The 18,443-nt window shown below is 34.6% G+C and overlaps 4 protein-coding genes and 3 non-coding genes across 8 annotated transcripts; 4 read left to right on the forward strand and 3 right to left on the reverse strand.

Moving 5' to 3' along the window:
* The first annotated feature begins 4,407 nt into the window (after nucleotides 1-4,407).
* Nucleotides 4,408-4,480, forward strand: TRNAK-CUU (transfer RNA lysine (anticodon CUU)). The gene has a single exon. It is a non-coding gene; the product is annotated as a tRNA-Lys (tRNA).
* A 75-nt stretch (nucleotides 4,481-4,555) lies between these two features.
* TRNAK-CUU (transfer RNA lysine (anticodon CUU)) lies at nucleotides 4,556-4,628 on the forward strand. The gene has a single exon. It is a non-coding gene; the product is annotated as a tRNA-Lys (tRNA).
* Nucleotides 4,629-4,705: 77 nt separating this feature from the next.
* On the forward strand, nucleotides 4,706-4,778 carry TRNAK-CUU (transfer RNA lysine (anticodon CUU)). Its single transcript has one exon. It is a non-coding gene; the product is annotated as a tRNA-Lys (tRNA).
* Nucleotides 4,779-4,849: 71 nt separating this feature from the next.
* On the reverse strand, nucleotides 4,850-6,888 carry LOC140753086 (cytochrome b5 domain-containing protein 1). The gene is made up of 4 exons (XM_073087463.1): nucleotides 6,367-6,888; nucleotides 5,778-6,033; nucleotides 5,168-5,413; nucleotides 4,850-5,003 (listed from the first exon to the last, which is right to left on the reverse strand). The coding sequence occupies exons 1-4, from the start codon at nucleotides 6,610-6,612 to the stop codon at nucleotides 4,909-4,911; spliced, it is 843 nt and encodes a 280-aa protein (XP_072943564.1). The 5' UTR covers nucleotides 6,613-6,888; the 3' UTR covers nucleotides 4,850-4,908.
* A 956-nt stretch (nucleotides 6,889-7,844) lies between these two features.
* On the reverse strand, nucleotides 7,845-11,536 carry LOC140753089 (RWD domain-containing protein 4). 2 transcript variants are annotated; one of them, XM_073087464.1, is made up of 5 exons: nucleotides 11,394-11,536; nucleotides 10,608-10,725; nucleotides 10,241-10,344; nucleotides 9,789-9,969; nucleotides 7,845-9,325 (listed from the first exon to the last, which is right to left on the reverse strand). In XM_073087464.1, exons 2-5 carry the CDS (start codon nucleotides 10,713-10,715, stop codon nucleotides 9,161-9,163), a joined length of 558 nt encoding a protein of 185 aa, XP_072943565.1. In that variant the 5' UTR covers nucleotides 10,716-10,725; nucleotides 11,394-11,536; the 3' UTR covers nucleotides 7,845-9,160. The 2 variants fall into 2 exon arrangements, with proteins under 2 accessions (XP_072943565.1, XP_072943566.1); XM_073087465.1 differs by having other exon boundaries at nucleotides 10,608-10,721; nucleotides 11,394-11,531.
* A 233-nt stretch (nucleotides 11,537-11,769) lies between these two features.
* LOC140753085 (uncharacterized) lies at nucleotides 11,770-14,194 on the forward strand. Its single transcript, XM_073087462.1, has one exon. It carries the CDS (start codon nucleotides 11,904-11,906, stop codon nucleotides 12,960-12,962), a length of 1,059 nt encoding a protein of 352 aa, XP_072943563.1. The 5' UTR covers nucleotides 11,770-11,903; the 3' UTR covers nucleotides 12,963-14,194.
* A 306-nt stretch (nucleotides 14,195-14,500) lies between these two features.
* Nucleotides 14,501-17,909, reverse strand: Ir68a (Ionotropic receptor 68a; the record flags this gene model as incomplete). Its single annotated transcript, XM_073087369.1, has 6 exons — nucleotides 14,501-15,591; nucleotides 15,802-15,953; nucleotides 16,265-16,551; nucleotides 16,629-17,007; nucleotides 17,328-17,476; nucleotides 17,700-17,909. Coding segments are annotated over 6 exons (2,076 nt in total), but the record flags the coding sequence as incomplete, so codon positions are not given.
* Nucleotides 17,910-18,443: the final 534 nt, after the last annotated feature.

Here is an 18,443-nt window from a genome sequence, read left to right on the forward strand (position 1 = left end):
AATTCTAATTTATATTTTTGTTTTTATTATGTTTTGCATCGAATGGCATCTGCATTTATAAGAACACGGTACTTATGTCCATCAATTTAATTATAAATGTACAATTGTAAAACACGTTGTACGTAACGGCAAAATGACTCATTAACCGGGTGTTCACAGACACCCCTGGGACTTTGTTTTATCCTAAAGCAAAGACCTTGGGTCCATTAGGGTTGTGAGATCTGTTCAAATGTAGGGTGCAAGCGTAGGGTGATAAAATCGATATAAACTGGGAATCAATTTACGAAAGCTTTTATTTCTCCTCCTTTGCAATTAAAACACACCCTGTGAGTCACCGCTTAGTTATGGAAGGGATGGCTTCGATCAAATTGATAGTGTTGAAGGAAGAGGTGCGTCGTCGACTGCAAGTGGAAAGAGTAAACTAGCTTCTACTCGCGTATTCGGCCGCGTTGCACAAAACTATTTTAAGTTTTCAACAATTCTTGACAAAATCGTTAGGTTTAAGACCTATACTTTATATAAATGGGTACCCCGAATTGCGTCTGCGTGAACTTCAGAATTGGGTCTACACTACACTCTAAATATAAAATAAAAATGTATGAGTAATTTATATAAAATAGTAATATAAAACCACTGACATATATTATGTCTTACTCACACTACTTAATTGTGGAAAAACATATCGCAAATCCGTTATATTACGGTTACATAAACATACATTTATATAATAAGATAAAGTTCGTTAAAGTTATGTAGATGATTGAAGTATTAAGCTTAATCTATTTTATTGAAATACCCTTCAAACTCTGTCAGTTCTTAGACCAATGCATTTTGTAATGGCCTCAATCATAATAAATTGATTTAGCGTTTACGTTGTGTACCATTCTCTATATTTAAGTAATAACAATTATTTTGGAAGTAAATTGCAGTAGGCCAAACACTTGTTACTTAAAGTTATTATTATAATACTAAATGGTATTTGGTAAAATAGCACAAAACTATAATGGGTAAATATGTAGTATTATAATATTAACAAAGACGGCATAGCCCCCGTAATACAATGTTAACGCAAGTATCCTTTCCAATTGGCATGATATCTTGTTTTTGTACGAATTATCAAAGCATTTATCTACGCTCAGTGCAAGCACAGTACAAATATTCTTATACTGTGGTGCAAGGCAGAGTCACAGAATAAAAATATAATAATTATCTTATTAGATTGAACTAACACTGCAATAAATAAATACAAGTGCAAGGTTTTCTTAAATGCAGTAGACCACGAAGTGTTTTTTACATTTTGTAGTCAGAGCCTATTATGCAAAAGAATGAATTAAGATGAAATAGTAAAGTTCTTAAGTTATTCTTCATCCATAATAGCTAGTACAGGCTTCCGTGGAACATGAAGGGCTGATGATAACACAAATAGATGGATAGGCTACATTATATCTACCTATTGGCTGACTAGCTACTAGTTTTTATAAGTAAGTAGGTAATTGGCACTTGTTACCATTACAACAGCTTAATTCATTGAACAAGGACTCCACTGTATAGAAGTACATAAAATAATAGATAAATAGGTACCAACAATATCCAAAACACACCTCTAGTAACTTTTTAAACACTGAAAATCCACACACATTTTAAAAGCACTGTCCAATATACAAGACGTCACGTCACGTTCCGAACTGACAATAACTTTACTCGTAGAAAAAAAACTTGCACATTCGAAATACAAATAAATATTAGTTTCGCGCCAAATTCCGCTGTCATACGTCACATGTGCGCTCGTACGCGTCAGTTATTTATCTGTAGACAAAAATGGCCGCCGTTCCATACTCGTTTATTTTTATTAGAACTCTTTGCATGGGGTGGCGGTTACTATAATTTGGGGTAACAAGTGAATTATTGGATCCGCGCATGCGTGGTGGTCGCGGCTCGTAAGTACGCAAATAAGCGGGCACTTTGTTCTAGAAATAAAACTTTCGCGTGGGGTTGCTACTTGTGATGTGAAATTGCAAAATTATGGAGAAATTAATTAAATATAACTTGCTTTGTGACTGGTCTCCTTTTACTTAATTCGAACCAATAAGTGGGCTGCCTTGAAGTGATGTAATTAAATGGAGTTTGAACTAATTAACAGATTTGGTGACTTTCACTAATTAGATTCGTGCTGACGTTCTGTTAGATGCGTCCTTAGTTATTTGCACTATTTAAAGAAGTTACCGTTTATGATGGTAGGTATGGTAAATGGTCACTGCCACTCATGGCATCTGTAGTAAGTCTCAAATAAGATTACATCAGAACTGAACACCGAAATAGGTGGGATGATGGTGTCTCCGGAGACGACCCACAAAGGGTTTTCTACTACTTTCAAAAGTTAGTGAGTTGCCTAATAGGCAACCCACCCTCATTATTGCCTCCTGCTTTCTTGATCTATTGACAGGTATCTTTATTAGTTTAAGATACTAAAAAATAACTTTATATTAAGTAAACAGCTGCCAAAATAAATTGTCTTTTTGCTGATTGTACAAAAGGAAACAACACTGTAACAGCCTTCGCACGTACCTATCGTGTTACGGTGTCACTCCCTTGTGTCGCTACTGACCAGATAGACATGTGGTGATATTATCTTCCATGCAAGTGTTTGTCAACTTTTTGTTTAAATATTCTGGTAAGTAGTGTTTTATTGTACGATTATTACGATACTGGTTCATATGAAATTAATACCTTTCATTCGTTTTAACTTCACTTTTATAAAGAAGACATTAATAAAATCGTGCAGCATCGTAAATTCAAACTTTAAACTTGAGCTGTGGTTTTATCTTTTTCACTTTGTACCCATTGTCTTTAGTAAAAAGTGGTTAGTTCGTGGAGTTCAAAGACTGTTTTTATATCAGACGTATAAATCGTATCTTGCTGAGTCCGGTCACAGGATATGCGCTCGGCCGAGCGTGGCTAGCCTTATGGGATCTCATGGTGTTGCTATGGAAGAAATGGTAGACGCATTGCTTGGGGTGAGGTGAATTATTTATGACTTGATGCACCCGACACGTGTGCTTTACTTAAAGTACGTACGCGGTAATCCGAAACACTCTGCATGGAGTTTTTGCAGCAGTCAATTAAAAAATACTTAAGTAAGAGAATAAATATTTAGGATTGAAAAATATTATGTACCTTACCAAATTATTTTATACTGCAATTATCATTGTCAGCAAAACATTACTTTCAAAGTTATATAGTAGGTGGTCGGGGTGCATTTTTATTTTTAAAACATGTAGGTTTTACCTACGGGATGGGGCATCCTATCACACAACCAAGTTTATAATAAATAAATATTATAGGTAAATATGAACTACGACCAATCCAATTGTTCCTGCTAAGTTTGGCCCGAGTAATTAAAGAAAGTAATGCAAAAAATTAAGAATAATATTTTCATAAAGTTACTCTCGGGCACAGAAACAATAAGTTACACATTTAAGATAAATAAACTACAGGATACCTACCTCAGCAACGTTTGCGTAAGCGTAACGAGCTTAATTAACACTAGTCGTCCATCGTTATTAACATTGTTCCACAATATAACCATGTCACAAAATAACCAAGCAGCACGTGCCAAGCAAAAACATCGGTGGTCGCAAAAACTAACCCTCCGTACCTACTTACATAAAACGCTAAAGTAACGCTAAGTACCGTAATTTCAATCCTTTATGCATTCACTTTTTGTGCCTTGTTCACCGAGGTCTGCCAAGCACGACGACATTTTATTTTACAGTGATTGCTTGCATAAATCTGTCAATCGCTAGAAATGCTATAAGAAGTGGATAAGGGTCAATAAAAAGACCTAGCTAAGTAGAAAATAATACAACGTAAGGTAGATAAGGTACACAGCGTAATTCCGCGGCTTATGCAAATCGTAACTAATCTCCAAAGAAAAACTTCGAATGCGGTCGGAAATTTTATAGGTGACTATTAAAGGATTTTCATGCGTATTTTCATGTTCCGGAGGACATGTTAACATCGGTTCCCGTTGTTGTCATTGTATAACATTCCATAAACTGACAAGGTAGGTATATTGATAAGCTTTTCAACGCCTACCTATAATCCAATAAAAAAGTTGAAAATTAATCAAAGTTCATCAATGAGATTATTTAAATAAGTTAAATGAAATACATTTTAATGAAACATAAAATATGTTCCAGTGGTACAATCTAAAATATCTTGGAACTTCATCATTGTCAAGTCTAATTTATTAATCTTACTGCGTCCCAGCTAAAAGAATGTGGTAAAAAATATTTTTAAACCCAAATAGTTACTCCGTATCTTTTCTTGATTATAAGGGGAATATATATCGAACCTATTTCTTGATTCCAACCTATTGGTGTTGTTAGTTTGTTACAGGAAGTATGAGCCCGGCTAGCTCAGTCGGTAGAGCATGAGACTCTTAATCTCAGGGTCGTGGGTTCGAGCCCCACGTTGGGCGCATTTCTCTTTTTGATTCGTTTTCGTCCACATCTCACCAGATGAACTTGTCAAGATATTTATACAGGAAGAGCAAGCCCGGCTAGCTCAGTCGGTAGAGCATGAGACTCTTAATCTCAGGGTCGTGGGTTCGAGCCCCACGTTGGACGCGATTTTCTTTTTGTTTAAATTTGGCCCCAGCCGTACCAGACGATGTTGTCAACATATTTAAGAATAGAAAGAGCAAGCCCGGCTAGCTCAGTCGGTAGAGCATGAGACTCTTAATCTCAGGGTCGTGGGTTCGAGCCCCACGTTGGGCGCATCTTTTTTAAAAAATCTTTTAGCATACAACTTTTTAAAAATAATTAAAGATGAAGAAAAATGCAATAAATTCCAGAATAACTAATATTTTTATATAGAAATATAACTTTTATTCAAAAAGACCTAGTATTACATGAAAAATCCATCGATATTTTTATTTTTATTTTCAGTCTGATTTTCTAGGCAGTGTTGTTCTTTGCAGAAACAATAATCTTTTGGTGGATCTGGAAAAAAGTCAAAATATGAACAATTTCTGAACATTGTCAAAATCGTTTTATATAATAACAAAAAACCTAGGCTACGTATGAAATAACAACCGTCTATGTTATTACAAAGTAGCTACTTATTATTATTACCTTTTATTTATTTGTGTAGTTTATATCCTTACCTTCAGTCAAATCATCATTATAATACAGCAACAGTCCCGGTATGTGCATATTCTCTGGTAGGGCCACATCGTTGAAAATATCCCTTTCATCAGGGATGCCATTCTCCTCCAAGGTGCGGCTGTAGCAGAGCCCTTGGCCGAGGTACCTCCAGGTGTACGACAGCATGTGCGAGTTGTAGGGTAGATACCGCATCATGATTTGGTAGATCGTCTCTTCGGAACACACTTCTAAGGTAACGGTGGAACCTGAAGATATCCATAAATAAATTTACACTATTGATACAGATAGCTATACGTGTAAGTTTACGTAACTTACAAGTTTTCGGATCTGTGCCATCCATTACTATTGTTACCTAAGAATAATTTCAGTTGTCGCAAATAATCATGTAAGCCTCTTCTTGATTATATTGTTCACAGTATATTATAACTAAATAAATAACCATCCAGCCAGTATCATATTATGTAAGCAACTACATGCAGGTTCAAATTTAATAATAATAATAATAATCTTTATTAATCAATAAAAAATTACATAATATTACCGCTTTTTATAATAAAATGACTTCAATGGAATGATGACTACAGACTCGACAACATTCAAAATACTTACCAGTCAATGTATTCGTTATTCGAATGGGTCTTGTCTTAGCAGTGACCTTGCCAACCACATTGCTCTCATCGAGCCACCAGGGTGCGTTGTGTGGTCGCCAGCGGGTGGAAGGCACGACCGGCTGACGGTACCCCGGCCCATGCTGGTGGTAGCTGGTGACCGATCCCACGATAGGGTGCGTATACTGGATCCACTCGTCACCCTTGAACCAGTGGCTCACGTCTTTCCCCGCGTAAGCCAGGATGGTCATTGCTAACTAATTAAAATATGCTTTTATATTGAATGCATTTGATTTCGTTTATAATATTCGAAAAATAAAATGACTTTACAGAAGCAACCAGGTACGATGACCAGGTCAGATAGGAATTTTTTTTTACTAATGAATTTCCGTACCTGGTTTATAAAGTGTTTAGCTGATACATTTTACTCATGAATGTACCTATATTTGAATACCTACTCCTAATCACCTAAGTCTATGGTTTTTAGAAACGGAGGCAAACTACTGTATACACAGCGTAAACTAGTTATAATCGAATCATTATAAATTTACTCATCCGTTTACTAGATTATCCCTTAATTACATACGAACCCTTTTAGCATCACAATAGAAAAACCCCCGTTTGAAGCAAGCACAGTTCTCCACGCAGTCATCACCGCAGTACCAGCTTTTGACCGCGCAGGAACAGCTCTTGGTGCAATGGCAGAGCCGCATCTGCTGCTCGAGCCACGGCGTCAGGTTCCTCACTTTTCCGTTAAGAGTCACCCAGCAGTCACTAGCTTTGTTGTGTATCGCCACCTCCGCTGGAGTGTACCACTCTTGTTTTGTGTATATCATTATAATAAATCCAAAAATCAATTATTATCAAATTTAATTCCTCTGGAGATCTGCTTCGTAATTATATACGCCAGGCAGAGGTAAATTCCAATGGTTAAATACTTTAGTATATAAAAGATTAAAAGGAAAATAAATAAGTAAACATATCAAAATATGTTGTCATTGTTTTGTCATTATATTTTTTCCATTGTGATATAATACTTTATTATCTCTATTTTTTTCCATAACCATACACAGCGTACTACAGAAAAAATATTATATTAATTTTTAATGAAACTTCATTATTTCTAATTGATTAGATGCCTTGTTTTTTTCTGTTCCATGTTTAAAAACAGTTTCATTTTTATCACTAGCAACTGAATTTCCTTTTTTTATTTTAGCAGCCGTTCAGAGAATTAATTGAAATTCTAAAATATAGCAAATAAAAATCTAAGCAAGATAAGCTAAGTAAGTATTCAGTATAGTCGATTAATTTCAAATGAAAATATAAATTTCCCAATAAATATATTCATAGTATAAACATTAAACTACAGTGTTATCATCTACACTTTGACAGCACATACTAAAAATACCACGTAATAATGTATTTTTTACGGTACTAGAAAATAATATAGAAGTCAGAACTGATTGGGAATGTATGGAAAATACGTAAACAAAAACAAAAACAGTCATTCTTGTAAAAACTCATACTAACGCTGTTTGTCCACTGCACCGTCACCGAGCCGATACCGATAATTAATCACGGCGCCGAAGTACCGTACATTTATTATGGGATGACGGTGATCGGGTGACGGACATTCGGTGGACAAGCTGCTATAGCAAATGTATGTACGCTACTTCGGCGCCGTCATTAATTATCGGTATCGGCTCGGTATCCTGGTTGATGGACAAACAGCGTAAGGGTACTGGTTACCGAATTTACCAGCCTCAGTAAAAAACGTTTACGTAAATTTCTTCCAATTCTTCGTTGTGAACATTGTAAAATGAGTACTTGGATCCCGCATAACAATATAAGAACATGAACAATACGTCAGTATTTATAACTGAAGTTACAATTTTATTTACGACTATAATAATAAAATATGGAAAAATAGTAGCAAAATCCTTTTCAGTTGATACCGTTTCGATTCGGTGGTAATATAAAAAAAATATAGCTGAAAATTAGTAAGTGTTCTTATAGGCCTATAGGTACAAGATCAATAAGTACATGTCAATAATAATTAAAAGTAAAATACTGAATAATTTAATATTTAATGCCAAATGCTACTATTGCTGAAAAGTAAAATATACAGTATATATTTATCCTATAATAAAAATAGAACAGTATACTATAACAATGCTTTAAATATTGCCTGCACACTATTAAATACATAAAACAATATACTAAATGCCTTCATTATTACAGTTTAAACAGTTTTAAGTTTAAACTGTTAAAACAGTTTTAATACATAACAATATGTATTTTAATAATTAATATTGCTTGTGGTCAATAAATACAAAATACATTTTCTTTTAACAATAACAGATTGTCTAAGATTGCCTAATTTTTCCTATAAAGATTTTTAGTACAAAGTTCATAAAGTTGTATAGAAAATGGCAATATGGTGTACTTTTATTTTTATTATTTTTTTAATATTTCGTGTTCGCTATTGACAATTAAAAGATCGTATATTATCATAACCGCCTATTCGTCAATTTTTCGTATTTTTTCGTTACAAAAGTTTTCTAATACAATTTATGAGGACTCAACATAATTCTGTCGAATGTAGAAACATTTTTCACTACACAGAGGCTTTTACAAGAATATTGAAAATCACATATAATATACTAACACTGAAGCGATTGCTTTTGTGACATTACAGTAGCTAATATATAGAAAATACAATACAATATACAAAACCAATTTACACTGTCATCGCACAATACAATACAATATCTAAAGGGCAGTAGCTCAGAGTAATTAGCATCCATGAGTGTGCACCCGTACCGCCATCATCTTGGAGCATGAGCAGCCTATAGCTTTTAGGCTAAATATTTGCTGACAAAAATTAGCTTAGTTTCAGGGGTAACGGCGTATTTCTGGCCAACCTCATATAGGAATCTCTAATCCTATCTGGAGTTGAATACAGATGTTCATGGGCGGCATTAGACACTTACCATTAGGTGAACTGCATGCTTGTCTGCTACTCCTATGTTATAAAAATAAAAAGAAATGTATACTACTTTTGCTACCTCATTTCACCACCGAAATAAGCTATTTACTTCACTTGAACCTTATACATATATTATGCCATACACTGCTGTTATTTTTTAAAATATTGAAATAACGAGCACGCAGTCCATCTGACGGTAAATGTAATCTGCCGCCTATTAGTATCTATAACCAACTCCACATACAAAAAAGCTTCTGCCTGAAATCTAAGAGGACTAAAATAGCCTCATATGTAAAACAGCCTTTCCACCGAAAAAGAAGCTCACTTCGTCAATAAATTGCAATTACTCTGGCAGTAGTCTGTTGGTTAACATTGGTTGTTGTCTAGTTGGTCTGTCATGAGGGCTGATGCGGAGCCTGGGAGAGGTGCTTGACGATATCGACCCAGTCCCAGCCGCGCGGCTTCTCGCCCGCGCGCCCGATCTCCGCGCGGTCCCACGCTCGACGCTTCTGCGCTTTCGTTAGTTGCTCCTTCTTCTCTGGTTTCTTTGAAGTTTCAGTCTGCAATGGATGTGATTTTCTATTTATTAGATTGTATGTAATTTTATAAGCAAAAATAATAGCTTTTTTATGTTATTGACACATGTATTTCTATATTAAAAATACATATACTGAAAATAATAAAATGGAATGAAGGAAGGTATATAAATATTTGAAGGATAGTACAACCCGTAATTTGTACACCACCTATTTCTATGATAGCTTAAAGCAGTTCTTGAGGTGAAAAGCTGTGGATACTGGGTATCTTAAAGTGAGGCATCTATCTTATTCCATAGGAATTGTGACACATCTACTATCAGCTTTAGATACAACCCAAGTTCTAACTTTTAAGGGAACTCTGTTCTTTCCATGTTCCAGTTTGTGTGGTGAACGATTAAGTATTTTTTCTTATTCATGACATACACTAAATATTCAAAATCAAAACCATCGCTGATTTGAAAATTAAAGGGTTACCAAATATTACCTGATCCTCTATAACAATTTTCTCAACCCTCGCCACCACCGCCTCCTCAGTCTGCTCAGCCAATATCTCCGAGACCTTCTCCTTGAGGCACTCAAACAAGGTGTAAGTCATTGCACAACCAATCCACTGCTCTGCTTCTGTATTCACTACTGCTAGTATTTTCTCTTTTACTGCTGGTAATCTGTAAATATTAAACACAATATTGCCAGTAACAGCTTTAGCTCTGATCACGAAGGAGATTATTAAAGTGCCTACCGATGCACTGTCAGGTTAAGTATATTCTTCTTATTGAAAAGTATTAAAGCCGTTGATCGGTCATGGAACAGTTTGATGGGCAAAATCTAATGGTTTTCAATACAAAGACCATTTTTTGCTAATGTGTTCATAGTATGTACAGTAGGGCATAGTGTTTGGTTGACTCCTTTAGTTTTGATTATGTACTTTTTACTTACAAGTGTTGATTGTAGAATATTTCTAAATTGACGTTAGGTTTTTCCGTAGGATATGTGGGTCCCCATGAGATTTCTAAAATAAATGACTTGTCTCCTTCTGTGTACTGAAAAATAAAATTGATAATAACATTATAATTAATCATGTTATTGATATTATGATGTGTAACAGTTTTGATAAATTGCTTTATTAAATTTATATTTAACTACCCTATTAATTTGTTCCTTTAAGTATTCCCTCAAACTTGAAGGTGTTAACCGTGGCAAACAATACTTTACAACACACCCTCAAGTGTGCATAATAGAAAAATGCTGCTATGATGAGGCACTATAGAGATGAAATAAACTATATGATATACTAAATATATACCTTATACTGGTAAGTAGTAGAATTGCACTGCTTGAAATTCTCATCTCCTTCATAAATAGACTGGAGCACCTCAATCTCTTCTGCCTGTTGCTCCGCATCATCAGACATTGTTGGCTAACTGAAAACATTGTCATGCAATTTATATTAAATATATTTAATCTAGGATTTAATGGATTCAACCTGAATAAATGAGAAATATATTTGTTTAAGGGTCTGCATTTTTTTTATAATTAGATCTCATAAGGTGTGATGAATAGGTGTGGTACTTCTAGGGCTATGGAAGGTCATTCAGCACCCACAGATTATGAGACATCATCAGCATCCTAAAACCCTAATCAAGGTAGTGAATAGTGGGCGTGTACCCGATATGCCTCTATGATAAGCCGTGCACTGCTTTTTCTTTGCAAAACACTGGTACTAACAATGTAACATACCTAAATATGTCATTAGCAAATGTAAATAACTGTTCTTCGAAGAAAATCTCATAGAGCTACGTTTATATTCAGACGTAATTAGTTGCAGGCAATACCGGCGTAACCATGTGTAGATTTTAACACATCTCATTGTCACCATCAGTGACCATTAACTGCAGAGTCACCTCAAATCCTTTTGCGGCTTTATAGAAACCCAAAAAACGATGACCTTAAACCGATTTAAGACTAAAGATTTATTCAGAACATATCTAAAGTAACAAGCGAAACCTGTTTACATCAACCTCTATAGTATATCTTCCACTTATGTAAATACAGGACTATAATATTTGATACAAAAACCTTGAATACTAACCGACTAGTACGTTTTAAAACCTAACAGTTATATAGCTAATCTTTTACTAATAAAATTAATGAAATAACACTATAACTTTTCTCAACAAATATAATAGTATAACCTTTACACTTTTGACTATTTGACAACCAAAACAGCTGGCAATTGGCTGGCGTTGGCGTTTGTCATTTTTATTTGTCATTTTCAAATGAAATTTTACAAGTTGTGATAAGCTTTTTAACATTTTTAATTAATATAGTTGTTCATTTCATGATTCTCTCTTGACTTCGCCTATTATTTATTACTATTTTATAATATTTGTAGTTTAATAAATTAAAAATAATAATATCATATCTATTTTAGAGTACCTACCTGGCAACATTGGTATAAAGTTCAGTTCAATTCAAAAGCCTTGTTCGTGAAATACGTTATTTGAATCTGAATTTTACGAACAATTTCAACACATACTTTACGTGCTTAAATGAATTATAAATAGTGACTTTTGAGTAAACAGATAATAGTTTTGTGACAATGAATGTAAATAAATGTGACTGTAAAGAAAACTGTCCACCAACCGCTGGTCGGTCTACGTGTGGCTGTTCATCAAATATGGCAAAAATGCCTAGTGGTCCTGGTGGTTTCAAAGTGCCTGCCTTGCCAGTCAGCCGTCCGCTTCATAGTATTAATAAACCAACAGAGAATCAACTTCTAGCGAAACCGGAATTGAAGCCGAAAGATGACAAGAAAAAACAATGGGCATTGTCCGACTTTGACTTGGGCCGACCATTAGGCAAGGGTAAGTTCGGAAATGTTTACTTAGCACGCGAAAAGGAGTCTCATTACGTCGTAGCTCTTAAAGTTCTCTTCAAAAGTCAGATCCTCGATTCAGAAATAGAACATCAGGTGCGGCGTGAAGTCGAAATCCAGTGCAGACTTCGTCACCCGAACATATTGCGCATGTACGGTTACTTTCACGATGAAAAGAGAATATATTTAATTTTGGAGTATGCAAAGCACGGCGCGCTCTACAAGCTTTTGAAGGAGCGCGGGCGCTTCGACGAAAAGACTGCTGCAATATATGTTCGCGATCTCACTAAGGCGTTAATATATTGCCACTCGAAAAAAGTAATTCATAGAGACATTAAACCTGAAAATTTACTTATTGGTCACAACTTCGAGCTTAAAATCGCAGACTTCGGTTGGTCTGTGCACTCTCCTTCGTCTAGAAGAATGACTCTGTGTGGCACATTAGATTACTTATCTCCCGAGATGATTGAAGGCAAGCCACACAGTTATGCTGTTGATATATGGAGTCTTGGAGTGTTGTGTTATGAACTTCTGGTGGGCTTACCACCTTTTGATGCAAAGGACTCCCACCAAACATACAGAAAGATAAGATATGTAATAATAAAATATCCTGATTATGTATCAGAAAAGGCTAAGGATTTGATGGGTAAACTGTTGGTGATAAATCCGGAACAAAGACTACCTTTGCCACATGTGTTGCAGCATCCCTGGATACTTGAGAATGCACCGGAGGGGGTGCATCCACCCATCCACAACCCTGAACCAGCTAAAATAGATAAATAAATCAAAATCTTGCCCTAAGATGAAAGATGTAAACTGATATGAAATTATGTTAGAAAATATTATTCATGTAAATTAAATATTAAATAGTCTGATCTTCATTTTGGGCCATATGATATGGACAGTATTATGCACTTACTAGAGGATTATTAAATAAATTTGTATTTGTTATCTGCAAAAAAAATTGCATACCTATTTCTATTTATTTCATATTACATTTGTTCTGTACTTACCTAATTATCACTATTTCTGTCTGTAATTACATACATACTGCTGTTTTATAATCATTTCCTAATAACTATATGAATAATTAAATTAAGAATAAATAAATCTTTAGTATAAAGTCAAAACAATTTAGGCTATAGTTAAATTTAATATGTTTAGTTAATTTTATTGGATGTGTAATGTAATACATTAAGAAATTTTCATGTGTTAATAGTGATCCACCATTGGCTACTAATTGTTTGAGAGAGATATTCAAAACATATAAGAATAATCTATGCATATGCATATGCATATACATAATAGACGATTATCTGTGCATCACTAAAGATGCATATGCTACTAAATAGTCATCAACAATTTTACATTAACTACTACTAAAAGGTGCTAGTTGCTCCAGCAACAGTAGCCAATGGAAGTTCAGCCTCATTACTTTTTAAATAGTCCTACTTATATTTTTAAGATCATGGTCATGAAGATGATAACTTATAGGTCAGGTCACCATTGTAGCAAGATCCATGAATAATTAATATTAGGACTGATAAATAATATATTATGGAGGAGAACATTTTCCTCATAATTCATTGACTTAGGGAAGTCGCAAGCAAATTATAGCAGAATAAATATAAATCATGATAGTAACTTTGTTAAAGGTGTTGTACAGATGACTAAATAACGACTTTGAGTATATATATTTTGTATCTAACACAAATTTGTTAATTTATCTGTTTGACTGGCCTATATCAAGAGTCTGCATGAGTCAATGTGAGCTGCATTTAAACTTTGTACTGAAATGCTTCTAAATGAATATAGGCAAGTCATTTGGTTGTGACATACACAGCTATTTTAAAATATACGAATTATGCAAGCATGTCACACCTTTATTAATAAAGTGGTATCAATTTCAATTGATACTTATAATACATGTGTTACTTTTGTCTGCACTTAAATGTAAATAATTTAACAAACCTCAAGTGGTCACTTTAATTTTCCAGGTGCACCTGTTGTTACGTTAAGATATGACCATATAAGACCAGAAGAGTTAGTTAAGAAGTTATATGACCATATAAGTTTATTTTTGGTTAATTTAAGTGTCAAAAATAGGTAGGGTTAAACAGTTAAAATTTCACTGAAATATTTCGACTTAGTATAAGGTAGATAAATTTAAAAAGTGACAAAATTACAGTTTGTCTTACTCACATTTTATATTTTTAAAATCCAGTTTCTCCCTTACAGGAATGGCCTAAATTATATATATATCAAATTATGTGTTCAAATGTAAAGAAGAAATTATAACTAAGTATGAAATAAAACATAAGTTTCAGTTTATATTAATTTTTAATTATGGATTCAATATGACTACACAATTCAACTACTAACTTACTTTAATAGGTACTTAATGTTTTGTAATGATGTACAATTATTTTAATATTCTCGTAAATGACTGAAATATTTATTGAAAAATATCATGAGACATTTTAAATAATTTTAATAAATAAATATAGTTGAATTCACTGCTTTTTATTTTTGTTCAGGTAATAAATATCTATTGCGTATTTGTCGAAGGTAGGGTCTCGTTTCACGACAAAATTCCAGTGAATATATTCACCAATGAGGCTGAGAAAACTTAAAGAATATCCAATAGCGAGTGCCACGAACGCGCAGTATAGCTTCTTCAAGTTCATTACAGCCTTTATTTCTTCTTCACTTGTGTCGAGAGATCGGATCCGATGCATGGCATCATTCAACCACTTCTCCACCAAACCTACTTCCACTATTCTCCTTAAATAAACATCAGCTAAAGGTTTCAAAGGAGAATTCATGTGAAAACCAATACATATGGGGATATTGACTACGCAATCCGTCATTATGTGTAAATTCCTTTCAGACTCATCGTTATTTTTAACTGCCATAACACTTGTGATCGAGTTATCATTTGTGTCGTGGGAGGTCATGTGTCTTAGCGAATTTTTCCTTTTAACGCTCAGATGTTTTAGGTAATTTGCGCTGTCGTAATACGCGAAAACGCCTTTTGCGACCTGATCTGCTGCTTTATCGGGGTCGTTAGTTTCAACGAAGCGTTCACCAATTTTTTGCCCCAAATCGTCGAGTGATTCTATAAAAAACCTCTTCGTTTCTGTGCCCCAACCTCCACAAGCAATTTTACTGTCAATTAATTCTTTTAAAGTATCAATTGTTACCCTTGGCGCTGGATTTGCCAATATAGCAGTCATGCTGGCACGGTACGATACTACCAGGAGGATGCAGTACAGCCAGTACCAACCAGTAAGCAAACGGATCGACCAACCGGTCGGTAGTTTCGGCAGCGACACTACCAGTAACATGCCGTAAGTATACAGAATGCTGTTAACTATTTCTCCAAACACGTACAGCCCGACAGGTTTTACATCTGCAAATATTGATAATGTTTGAGGTTGTTGCTACCCTAATACCTACATAAGGAAAATATTTTGCGAATAAACGTCTGTTTTTAAAACAGCTATACTAATATTGATTAAATAAAGATGCAAATAACCCTTCCTTGGCAGTCAAAATACAATATATAACATAATTAATGTTAACAAAAATGAAAATATTAAAAGGAGTAAAAACATCAAACCGTAAATGGGGTCGTCTTTTTCAGCGGCAATTTTATTATCTCTACGATTGGTATTTTTATAATCCAGTAAATGTATGTAATATTTTGCCATTCCGTAGAATATTGTTCCTGTGACTAACAAAACTAAGAGCACAGCGATCCACAAGTATAATCTGTAAAAGTATTTTTATTATTTTTGAAGACCTGCGTAATCACCGCTGGTCTATCATGAAGTGTTCCGGGTTTATCAATGTCATACAGACATTTTTAAAACATTTTAGAATCCTCACGCCTAAAAAATTGAACTTTACATTGGATTCAAAACCAGATCTTTTAACATAGGGTACCAAAATTCAAGGTCCGGTTCAGCTTTACACTTCGTAAAACCTTATAACCTTCGCTTTCTTATAACGTTAATTTTATCGGGTAGTCGGATATCAGAAAGAACGTTCGACGACAGTGACAAGAAGGTTCATTAACTTACTTGAATGGTAAAATCAGCGTTTTCCAAGAGTTATCGCTTAAGGCTTCAGGAGTTAGGAATGTCCAACATTGTGACGTGTATGGTATACTAAGATCAGTTAGTTCCAAGTGGTACGGCGTATACTGCAAGTTGCCCAAAGCTACATCAGCTTTGTCTTCTGCCATCTCCCCCAAAAGACCAGAGAAGGACCCATTACGCTGTCTGTAACCCCATTTATGAACTTCAATATTAAACGGTTGGTATAATTTGGGTTTAAAGTTCATCTTCTCTGCTAATGTATTAAGAATCTAAAATATTTTTACAATTTAAATATTTTGACAACAAAAACCAGCAGAATATGGTCCTCCGAGCCGGATTTGCCTACCTCAATCTCAACTCCACTAACTTTAGACGATTCATTCGTCTTCATTACAACCACGGACGGCACATGGTCTAAGTACACTACGTTCAACACTTCTTGATTAAGATTTTTAGTTTTATCAGCGAACAAATCTCTTTTGTAATGGAACTTTCCATTCGTGCAGATGTCGACTCTTCGGGAGACAAATACGCCTCTAATAGGATTAGGGAAAGGCACGGTAGATAGATCAAACCAGGACTTATTGTTTTGTATGCCTGTGGCCTGATGGTATCGTATAAAGATAACGTTAACGATCCTTTTCCAGAGGTAATGGAGGTCGCTGTGAAACAATCTAATGTCATGAAGCATTATGTATTTTGCTCGCGTGTCGAGCAGGCGGTACCTGTAAAAAATAAAGGGGAACCAAAACTATTATTACTGGTATCATCGTTAATTCATTGGATTAACTCTAGTATTTACATTAGAACTCAGTGTCTCTACTGCAAAGACTCCGTCAAACCTATTTCTGACTTGTAGCAGCTGTACACTGATATGTTTTGTTTTAAATATGGAATGACAAATATAACATGCTTTGTCGCTAGTTACTTTTTTTTAAAACTTTGCTGAAACGCTACATTTAGTTACATGAGTGAGATTTGAACTTGTTCTTCGGAAGCAGCAATGCATGTGTAAATTTCATAGAACAGTTACCAAGTTACGTACCTGTCTCCAAAACGTAACAATCTAGTCACTTGTAAGCCATTTGCCATCATAATAATATACACATTGCACCCGTCTCTCTTTGCCTGTCGCATCGATTCCAACGTGTAGAAATTCGGCGAAAATAGATCTTCATTTTCATCTACTACAATCTTAAAATAGAAAATGGGAATTTTACACTTTGACGTACGTAAGTTCGGAGGGTGAAATACCTTATTCCTATTTCGAAGTTTGTCTAACCGACAATATATATTTTTAAATATAATATCATTTTTAAATTGGCGGTAATGTTCAGTTACCAATTAAAAGTTTATGGACTAAATCAAGTAGTGGGTATCAGTGGGGTTAAGTAGGGTAGCCAGTAGCCAAGCTTACCATAACAATCGGCACAGCTATGATTCGTATGAAGAGTCCGCCTTCAAAAATATTCAAGTAAACAGGATCGCTCATGACGGTCACACAAGTGATGTCATAGTTCTTCGGGATACCGTTTAACATGTCAATAAGAAGAAATTCTAGATCTCTTTTTATATAGACGTCTTTTGTGATAGCCCCAAGATCAGCATTTGTCCTAAGTAGTTGTAGAAAATAAGCAAATTATTTATTCAATCGCACGAATACACCATTCTGCATAGCATAGATTTAACTTAATTTAATAGTGCTTTTAACTATTTTATTAGGGTTTTTGCTGAACTGAACTAAAACATTGGCGCGCGCACATATTGCAGCATTTCTTTGAACATAATTAAAAAGTATTCAATACTAAATCGATCACACTTCATCGATCGATCGATCATACTTATTATTTCTACTTACATTATTATTAATATACTAATTGTCGCAAACTTCAACATTTTTCTCGAAAAAAAACTGAAATCCCACTTTTGATTTACTTAATCCCGAAAAAACATTCCACTTTCTAAAGTGGTTCCTCAGTGGTCAGAGTTACATTTGAAATAGTTTCGTTACCGTGCTAGTTTTTATTCACTGAAGAAATCGATGCTTCCACTAAAAGTTGACTGACAACTCTCATTGTGTATGCAAAATCGATTACAGCCAGAAATTAGGTTCTGCATCATTTATGTAAGAAAATCACTTTTAAGGATATAAAAGGTCACA

This window comes from Epargyreus clarus, unplaced genomic scaffold (assembly GCF_041222505.1).
Source record: "Epargyreus clarus isolate Ecla_fem2 unplaced genomic scaffold, WU_Ecla_fem_2.2 ptg000026l, whole genome shotgun sequence".
Lineage (NCBI taxonomy): Eukaryota > Metazoa > Arthropoda > Insecta > Lepidoptera > Hesperiidae > Epargyreus > Epargyreus clarus.

Excerpts from the sequence above, each read along its gene's own strand:
- LOC140753089 (XM_073087464.1), bottom strand. The coding sequence starts at position 10,715 with ATGTCTGATGATGCGGAGCAACAGGCAGAAGAGATTGAGGTGCTCCAG. Across the intron at positions 10,345-10,607 it reads CTACTACTTACCAGTATAAG|TACACAGAAGGAGACAAGTC; the intron begins GTATATATTTAG and ends TTTATTTTTCAG. Across the intron at positions 9,326-9,788 it reads AAATTGTTATAGAGGATCAG|ACTGAAACTTCAAAGAAACC; the intron begins GTAATATTTGGT and ends CATCCATTGCAG.
- LOC140753086 (XM_073087463.1), bottom strand. The coding sequence starts at position 6,612 with ATGATATACACAAAACAAGAGTGGTACACTCCAGCGGAGGTGGCGATA. Across the intron at positions 6,034-6,366 it reads TCTATTGTGATGCTAAAAGG|TTAGCAATGACCATCCTGGC; the intron begins GTTCGTATGTAA and ends TATTTTAATTAG. Across the intron at positions 5,004-5,167 it reads TAATGATGATTTGACTGAAG|ATCCACCAAAAGATTATTGT; the intron begins GTAAGGATATAA and ends ACTTTTTTCCAG.
- LOC140753085 (XM_073087462.1), top strand. The coding sequence starts at position 11,904 with ATGAATGTAAATAAATGTGACTGTAAAGAAAACTGTCCACCAACCGCT.